Source organism: Lactuca virosa, chromosome 8, assembly GCF_052849685.1.
Source record: "Lactuca virosa cultivar CGN04683 chromosome 8, Lactuca_virosa_CGN04683_v6, whole genome shotgun sequence".
Classification (NCBI taxonomy): Eukaryota; Viridiplantae; Streptophyta; class Magnoliopsida; order Asterales; family Asteraceae; genus Lactuca; species Lactuca virosa.
Window position 1 is genome coordinate 18460072 of NC_136433.1, and position 10017 is coordinate 18470088.

Consider the following 10017-nt stretch of genomic DNA (forward strand, 5'->3'; position numbering starts at 1 on the left):
TATTTGAATTCTGATGTTTTTTTTATTAATTGTACATTATTTTATATTTGATAACATCTTAGACAATCTTCAGTGGTCTTAAAACAACATTTTGGTTTCATCCCGCCACTATATGCATGATCGAAAAAAAAGTTTTGATATAAAATTATTTTGGATTAATAACATATGTGATACTTATGGACCCTTAATATAAATAACCTTTTGAAATACCTTCACGCCAAAAAAGGACATGCTTCATATATAACCAAATCCCGATCACCCTTTGTTTTACTAACATACAAGTAATTATTCATGCAATGGTTTTTTTTCTTTTTAATCGATGAGCATGCAAGGAAGAAAGTTTTGTCCCTTCTTGGTAGATTTCGGCACACTTTCAGAAATCATGTTAATAAGCAGTTCATAAAGCCCAACTTGGGTACACCAAACATACTTAGACATAGACCACCTTAATATTGTCTGTTTATCAAAAAAAGTGATTGGTGCACATTCGTTGAAACTGTAAAATCAGAAGCATTCAAGGTTATACAGTAATAAAATTGGTCCAAATTAAGGTTATAACTAATTAATTTATAAATCATTTGATGACATGCATCCTTTTATTTACTATATGTTGAAAAGTCTGATAAGGGAAAAGCCGCTCAGCAAAGTCCATTTATCCACATAAATTGGGACTTGGGGGTATGCTAAATTACAAAAAGTTTAGTAAGTCCATTGATCAACATTTCAATTATTGAACATGCATGTCTTTATTAATTAATTACTTGTTTAGTTAATATGGTATATACTTGCAAGTTGTTTGATTTTTGCTTCATCGGTTGATCATTCTTTTAGTAGGTGAAAGATAAAGTAATTGGTGCGGATGAAGTTCCCCGACAGTCTTTATTGTGGAGGAAAGGACAGGAAAATAAAGAGGGAAAATATGATCGAGAAGAAGTGAAACTTGTTGCAGAAGAGTTGGTATGTAATGTTAAACTAGCAGCTTCTATATATCTGGTTTTGGTGTTTTTTAATGCTAATTGATAAAGAACACATCTAATTAATATTATATTTATTTGACATGCATTTTTTCCAGACCAGTCATGAAACTGCAGTTGAAGAGGGAAAAATCATTCTTGAACCAGCCACAAATGCCCTCTCACTAGTCTTTGGCAAAGATTATGGTGTATATGTAAGGGGGTTGGCATGGGAGTCGCTCCAACAAGATGTTGGTATTTGCCTCGAGCTAGAACCTCATCAAAAGAACCAATTGCTTTCCTTCAGTAAAGCCTAGAAGAACAAAAAAAGAACAAATCAAGATCCAAAGACGAAAGTTGACTATCCGATGAGTTTGGTTACTCCTGTGGGTAATCAAGCCAATCATAATATTGGGGAGTCTCCAATAACTACTACACCATCTCCAAAAAGGCTCCTATAGAAAAAGTAAGTAAGTGAATTTTTGATGATAGTTTTATTACAACGGGTTGCTAATTAATGTTTTCGTTGCATATTGTCATCCAAGAAAAAGGAACAGTTTTGTGTGTACATCAGCATCTCAAATATCCCCCAAACGGGTCGAATACCATGTACGTTAATATAATAATATGTTTTGTACACTTCTTTTCCAATATTTTTTAATTAACTCATGTTTTCCATTGACTAAACATGGCAAGAAAGTTTGCATGACGGTGAAGAAATTCATGTTGCATCTATGTGTGAGGAGCCATAAGCCATATCTTCAACAGAAAATGGGATATCAGCAGTTCAACCCAAGACACTGCAACAATTGACCAAAGTACGTATATTTGACATGTTTACATAGATATTCACGTTCAGTTAAACTTTGTACTTATAAATTTATTAATATGTGCATCTATATCTTTGTAGAAAATAAAATGTTCACTGTCAGTGTGTAATCTTACCAACGACGTTGTGAAGGGTTATGTACACTATTCCACCGATGAAAACCAGAAAATATATGGAAAGGCACTGACGACTGATTACATTAGAGTTTCTATGGATGAAGCAATAAAGTCAGCCACATGCTTACCAAACGGAGACAACAAAGTCATGTTAACAATTTTCAATGTAATAGGTTGTTTTGTGGCTTGGGAAAAAAAATATTGTAACCCTTGATCCTAAGGTACTTTAGTTATATAAGTTATATTAATAAAATTTATAATCATTAATTAAACCTTATAATTTTTTTAAACAATTCTATTAGTTTATTACATACATTAATCGTGCATGTTTGCTTAAATGCATGTTTAACACCTATTTTTATTTATGTTGTTACAACATTCGGATGTGCATATATTTGAAGTAAATAACGAAATACAAAAGCCTAAGAAAAAGCAACCCAAGAGTTATTATCCAACAACAAGATAAAAGAGTGCAACAACTAAAAACAACAATACTCCTAATAAAAAAATAGAGTTTAGTTTATTTGGTTTATATTATTGTATATATTTATGTTTTCTGATGTAATAACTTTATATAATTAATATTATTAAAAATTAGTTTTTTTATTACATTATATTCTATATAATATGTGTAATTAAATTAAAAAAAAACCATTCTACAATATAAATAATAAAAAATGTGTTAGTGTCTGTATAGATCATTTTTTGTGACGGTTAAACGTGTCGGTGTGTGTAAACAATAGTAATGATAAACCATTAAGTGTGTTAGTAAAGATAACTTATCCTTATTGCTTAATTACATTCGTGTCTCCCAAAGTCAATAATAGCTGTAGTAATATTTATAAATTGTGAGTATAAGTGAACATATATGACTCTATAGGAAAAAACACATCACTATATGTAACGCCATGGTTTCCATTTTTGGTTCTTTGGTCCAAACGCCAGGCGTTTGGCATAGAACACTCGTCATTCAAATGTCAGGCGTTCAATGATGGACGCCAGACGTTTGCACGCAGAGACCAAACCCTAATTTTTTTTTTTGGGTTTGCACCCTATTTAAAGAACATTATGGCCTCAAAACCCTTCACCACTCCAGCCTCCATCCTCATTTCGAAAACCCTAAGTGTGTATGAGAGTTTAAAGCCTTGGTTTATCTTTTTGGTATCATTTAGTGCTCTTGGTAAGAGAAGGAAGATCTTTGGAGTATTGTGGTTGCTCTCTAGCTTGTGGATCTGGACCCTTGACATATTGGAGCATCATTTTGAGGTATAAAGTTCAGATCTTGATGTATCATTTCTTAGATCTTGATTTAGGGCTAGTTTATGTTCTTTTTGGTCCCAAAGACTTGATCTTTGTGAGTTTGGAATGCTCCAAAGGTTTGGACTGTCCTTTCAAGCATAATGGTGAGTCTAGAATCATAAAAATGCAATCTTGAGTCTTCATAAGCCTCCATGCAAGTTGTGAGGTGTCTTAATGGGTTAAGGAGTTGGAGTTTTAGCTTTTGGGCTCCTTGTAACCATGCATGGCCATAAAGTTTGGAACTTTATGGCTTTAAACGTTCTATTAGCTATGGATTTGAAGCTTGGACTTGATATCTTAATCCATTAAGTCATTGGTTTGGAAGTTGGTGAACAGCGAGCAAACGCTAGGCGTTTGCATGTGAACACACGACGTTCGGACATCAGACGTCGTAGGGAGGAACGACCGGGGTTCTGTGCAGAAGCCCAATGGTTCGAATTTAGGCCTTGGGCCATTAGGGGTCTTGGGCCTAGTCTAGATGGGCTTATATAAAAAGGCCAACATGGTCTTTTGCCCTTATCATGATGTGGAATGGACTAGACCATGGGTTTGGGTTTTGGGCCCAATTTGGATATTGGGCTTTTTTGCTATTGGTTTGGGCTTCGGATTTTGGGTCAAGTGAGAAAAGGGTAAAATGGACTTTTACCCTAAGTATTGGGCAGTCGGACTAGGTTTCCAGCTATGGATTGAGAACCAATTATTTATTGGGTGTTATTTAATATTGTTAGCGTGGGGATTTTCTGGATCAGCAGTTCAAGCTTTTGTCTGTGATATTCTGCAGTTTGAGGTGAGTTTCCTCACTGGGTTTAGCGGGTCGAAGGAACCAATGTCGGCCCATGGTTTATTATATTAGGATGCTAGATGTTTGCATGACTCTTGCATGTGTTATGTGTTGGTATATGCTTACCGGGAAAGGTCCGATGCTAGACGGGGCTTGATGAGTATATTGTATGCTAGTTATCAGTATGCGTTTTTATGCTTACAGGGCAAGGCCCGATGCCGGGCGAAGCTCAATGACTGTATTGTATGATATTGTCTTTGTGATTATCACATGTATTCGTATGATTATATGTTTATGTGCTTATATATGTACCGGGCGGGGCCCGATGCCAGGCGGGGCCTAACGACTGAAAAATCTGTATACCGAGCGGGGCCCGATGCCGGGTGAGGCCCGATGAAGGGCAGGGGCCCAATATGTGATTATTATCTCTGATATGTGGTATTTTGGGGAACTTACTAAGCTTTGTGCTTACGGTTTTTATGGTTATGGTTTCAGGTACTTCTGGTTCGAAAGGGAAGGGTCCGACGTGATCGCAGCGCATCCACCCATGTTCCGTATTATGATGATTTTGGAATTGTACTATGATAACTCTTTCCTTATAAAGTACTTTTGAATATTTAGAAAAAGGATAATGAATGTTTGACTTAAAAATAATTAATGTTTCGGTCGAATTAAAAATGAAATTTTTTGCCTTGTGATTTTCGAGACGTTACACTATAAGTGTATTATTCTCACCGTTTAATTGCCCAATGAGTGAGTAAGTGTACACAATATTCACGATACAATATTAAACATGTCAGCAAAAGTTATCAATAATCATAAGAAAAGAAATAACACGTTACTATGGATCATTTTTTGTGATGTCCTAGTTTTTTATTTTTTGGTGTATGGAAACAATAATAATGATAAACCATTAAACATGTTAGTAAAGATAACTTATCCTTATAGCTTAATAATATTCGTATCTCCAAAAGTCAACAATGAGCACAATAATATTTATAAACGGTGACTATAAGTGAACATTTATGACTATAGGGAAAAACACATCACTATAAATGTATTATTCATGACGGTTATCAAAATGAGATAATTACATCTTCAAAAACATTATACCATATAATGATGGGTTTGACCTGTAATAACGGGTTTTCTTGGGTTATACTCACCACAATTGAACGAAAACATAATTTATCTTCAATGACGCGACCTTTCCTTTCATGTTGAATGAACCCCCCCCCCCCCCCACTTTTGTACTAATGCAATAATCCTATATATATATATATATATATATATATATATATATATATATATATATATATATATATATATATATATATATATATATATATATATATATATCAAGATTGAAACATTTGAAGCAATTTTACACTAGGTAACTTAATTATTATTATAATTCCATATTTATTGATTATGAGTTAATGATTAAGTCGTTTGGTCTTCATCCAAGTCATATGGTAACTCTTATGGACTTTCATGATTCTTCGTATCTTTTTTTTGGAAAATGGCAAATAAATATATAGATTAAAGTAAACCCAACATCAAGTTGGTGTGGGGGCAGATAGTACAAATCGCCGGTAAACGTTAGAGCTTTTATCGTTTCAACTATAATCGCCGGTCTCGTGGGGATGTTCTCGAAAACCCGTTTATTTCTACAAACCCATATACACCATAGTGTTCCACATAGTATCATATTCAGCAAGCTTTTTTCCTTATTGCACCCAGACTTTCTTGACACAAAAAGTAGCATATCTTTTACCAAACTAAACCTTTCACCATTGATTTCGCACCAGTTAAGTATGAGATCCATGACCATCTTCGCCATCGGACACGAAATCAAGATGTGATCGCTCGTCTCCTCTTCTTGATTGCAAGCACCGCACATCGTAGATGGTATGGTAATCCCACGTTGGCAGAGTGCCACCGCTGAGGGAATTCTTCCTTGCTTCGCTCTCCAACATCACCAAGAATCCTTCTAAGTGGTTAGTAAGCTCGTATTATACATTTTAATCATTCTAGTAAGCTTGGAATGTCCAATTCCATTGGAATCATGGGTTAAATTGGGTGATTCTAGAGTTGATGCAACTCCATTTTTTTTACAACATTTGCTTCCAAGTAACTTCCAAATCTTTTTTCCATCAATCCATTCCTCCAAATCTAAACATTTACTTGACCTAGTTCTTAATTGATTGAACAATTCCAATAAATTTTTGAATCAAAACATTGGAATCATTACTTGACCTAGTGTAATTTAATATGTTAGGTAATTAATTCCAAATCTGTCGACGAAGAATGGGCCTATTCTTAGTTTTATCGATGGAGTTGTACATTTGGTGTTTGTAGAAATCATGGACATTGTTGCGTGAAAGGGATGTTCGCGTTGGACAATGTGGGGTATAGGAATTTGTAAAGAAGGACATGATGATAGAGCATACATAAGCAAATCGATTCCATGTCAGCAAAATCGAACACCACAACATCCACATCATTATGTGATTAAACTAAGCTATTATATTAAAAAATGTTATTTAAAACTTTTTTCATACATATTTACATATGATGTATTTTATTGTATAAGATATATTTTATCTTACATTCGTTTTCATCAGAAAGAAATACGATAAACTTAATGATAGTTGTGAGTTTGTTTTCATTTGTAAGGTCTATAGCTATCACCATTATTGTCACCAAACTAGCTGTTCTTCCAATAAAAACCATAGAATGAAGAAATGTAGGGCGAAAAACGATAAAACATGAGAAGGTGGTGGGGTAATTATGTAAATAGATTAGGTTGAAATGAAGTTTCATATGAAGGCTACCATCTTCCTGGTAAATTACATTCCCCCCCTAAAGGATATAGTCTTCTTAAAACTTCACCCCTCATCTTATCTCCCCTCACTTCCTTTATATACACTCCCCTCCACACTCATTTTATCATCCCACTGCTATCTCACAACCACACCAGTAGCCAACAGCCACATCTGCAACCACCGCCACTTTCTCTAAAACTCATCTTTCTCTCTTTTCAACATGACACAAGAAGTGGCGGAAGTGGCGGAAGTGGGAGACACGGCGAAGGACTACCACGACCCACCACCGGTGTCATTCATAGAGCCCAAGGAGCTGACTAAGTGGTCATTCTACAGAGCTGTGATTGCCGAGTTCGTTGCCACCCTTCTCTTCCTTTACGTTACTATCTTAACAGTTATCGGTTACAAGGGTCAGATCGACAAGGGCGCCGATCCCTGCGGCGGCGTCGGTATCCTGGGTATTGCTTGGGCCTTCGGTTCCATGATCTTCGTGCTGGTTTACTGCACCGCTGGTATCTCCGGTCAGTTGCCACCTCTTCTTTTCTTTCAACCGTTGCACAATCTTCATTTGATACTTTAACCTCATACTCCACTAATGGATGTACATAAAAACAGAAAGATGAGTTAACCATAAATGTCTCGGCCGTGACTTTGAGAATTATTATTACTATTCACATATATAGAGTTGTGTGGTCACAAGTCAATGAGTCATAACACAATTATTGCATATTCATGTACCTAGACTGAATGTGCAGGTGGCCACATTAACCCAGCCGTCACATTTGGTCTTTTTCTGGCTCGTAAGGTGTCATTCAATCGAGCCTTCATGTACATAGTGGCTCAGTGCTTAGGAGCCATTTGTGGTGCGGGAATAGTCAAAGGCTTCAACCCGACTTACTATAACAACTATGGTGGTGGTGCCAATGAGCTAGCCGATGGCTACAACAAAGCCGCTGGTTTGGGTGCAGAGATCATCGGCACTTTCGTTCTTGTTTACACAGTCTTCTCCGCCACTGATCCCAAGAGGAGTGCACGAGACTCCTTTGTTCCTGTACGTATACTTTCCTTCCTGCTATCTTATCTATCATTGTTCTTTTATAACTATCAAACGTATGTGCATGTTTAAAACATTTTTACTTTGTTTAACATGTATAGGTGTTAGCACCTCTACCCATTGGGTTCGCTGTGTTTGTGGTTCACTTAGCCACGATTCCCATTACTGGAACCGGTATTAATCCGGCTAGGAGTTTGGGAGCAGCGGTCATTTACAACAAGGAGAAAGCTTGGGATGATCAAGTGAGTTTTAATTATTCGATCCTCATACCATTTATAGAAAGGTTCTAAGCTTATGACTTAATTGTGTTGTTCGTTGACTTTGTAGTGGATATTCTGGGTCGGACCTTGTATAGGTGCAGCCATCGCGGCCTTCTACCATCAATTCATCTTGAGAGCCGGTGCAGCCAGGGCCATTGAATCGTTTAGAAGCAGTACCCATGTTTGAGAGAAATCGATTGGTCAATTTTCTTGAAAAAGATGGGAAGAAATTGTTTGTATGTGTAAGAAAGTGTGTGGTGGTTTTTGTGTTAATGAGGGTGTAGATGTCTTGCTCAAGGTTTAATCGGGACCATGGAAATGTGATGTAAATGCGTTTCAATTATGGATACCCTGGCCCTCATGTTATTCTTGCCATTTTAGAACTTTGTATCTACTCAATTAATGGGTATGTGTTTTAATGTTGTTGATCAGAATGTTGTTTTATGTAAGATATTAATTATTAATAATGAGTGTTAGTTATGGATCAAAATCTCAATTAATGGATGCCCTTAATTAAGATTATTAAGAATATTTGAGTATGAAGTATTTTTTTTTTTGGAAAATACAAATCTAGCCAAAATCCTTAATTACTTAACAAAAATTAGCCAAAAAAAACCACTTAGCCAAAAATAGCCCACAAAAGAGTAGTCAACTGTAGGTTGACTCCTGTTTCGCCAAATCGTCTACAGTTTCGTTTTTGTATAATTTTTTTTTCATTTTTAGGATACAAAACCGTAGGTTTTTTAAAACCTACGGTTTCCCCAAAACAGTAGATTTAAAAAAAAAACGTATTTTTTCACCCAAAACCGTTAGGTTTTAAAAAACCTACGGTTTTGTATCCTAAAAATGAATTTTTTTTATACAAAACACGAAACAGTAGACAATTTGGCGAAACAGTAGACGGATATCGAAACCGAGTTTTTAACCATAATAGGGTGAGTGAAGAAAATATTTACCATTTTAGTGTACTCTTGAAAATATTTACAATATTAGTATTATTTTTATTTTTCTTTATTTTTCAGCCTTTCCTAATGGTTTTTTATTTTAAATATCCAATTTTTTTTCTTTTTCTCTTTTATTTTACATTTTTACTATTTTGTTATTTTTTTTAAATAATAGTATTTATTTTATTTTTTTTCTTTTTTTAAATAACAATTTTTTTATGTTTTTATTTTTATTTTAAATATCCGTTTTTCTTATACAAACCTTTAATCATCAAATTTTAGTCATTGTAAATTAAACGTACAATATATTTTAAGATGCAAAAACTCCAACATTACACATACAATGTTTTTAAGGTAACAAAAAATTAAAAATATAAAAAACTTATTGTTTGTTACAAAAAAATAACACCACAATTAAAAAAAACTCACGCATTATTTGTCACAAAAAGAAAAACATCACAATTAACTTGAACTTTAATCGATACCAAATCATTAAACGTTAAAAAAAATAAAAATAATAAAAAAGAAGAAAAGAATAGCTACAATAATACCATAAAAAATATTATCTTTTTTCTTTACAATTTTATCTTATGGTGTTTTCTTTGATCACCTTTTATTTAGTATGTGACACCCATATATTAAAAGTATATATATTTCTAGATTTTTCAATATGTGACAAAAAAAATTTATCAAGTTAGACTACTTTCGAGCATCCATTCATTTAAATTTGCAATATATATATAACAAAGTTAGGAGAGTTTTAGTTTTAAAATTGTGATATTTTATATGTGTTTTTAATGTAGCGCATATCAAAAACAAATATCCTCTTGTTTATTCTCTAGATTTGGTAAAAAATTATTTGGCAAAAGACCTGATGAATTTTGAAAATTGGCCAAACTTCTAGAAAATACCAGAGGGTTAAAGGTTTGTATATGAAAATTTATAATTCTTAC

At 34.3% G+C, this 10017-nt stretch overlaps 1 protein-coding gene across 1 annotated transcript; it reads left to right on the plus strand.

The window, feature by feature from the left end:
• The first annotated feature begins 6911 nt into the window (after positions 1 to 6911).
• LOC145129315 (aquaporin PIP2-1-like) lies at positions 6912 to 8503 on the plus strand. Its single transcript, XM_079064017.1, has 4 exons — positions 6912 to 7327; positions 7562 to 7857; positions 7962 to 8102; positions 8188 to 8503. Exons 1-4 carry the CDS (start codon positions 7027 to 7029, stop codon positions 8305 to 8307), a joined length of 858 nt encoding a protein of 285 aa, XP_078920143.1. The 5' UTR covers positions 6912 to 7026; the 3' UTR covers positions 8308 to 8503.
• The last annotated feature ends 1514 nt before the right edge of the window (positions 8504 to 10017 follow it).

Excerpts from the sequence above, each read along its gene's own strand:
- LOC145129315 (XM_079064017.1), top strand. The coding sequence starts at position 7,027 with ATGACACAAGAAGTGGCGGAAGTGGCGGAAGTGGGAGACACGGCGAAG. Across the intron at positions 7,328-7,561 it reads CTGCACCGCTGGTATCTCCG|GTGGCCACATTAACCCAGCC; the intron begins GTCAGTTGCCAC and ends CTGAATGTGCAG. Across the intron at positions 8,103-8,187 it reads AGAAAGCTTGGGATGATCAA|TGGATATTCTGGGTCGGACC; the intron begins GTGAGTTTTAAT and ends TTGACTTTGTAG.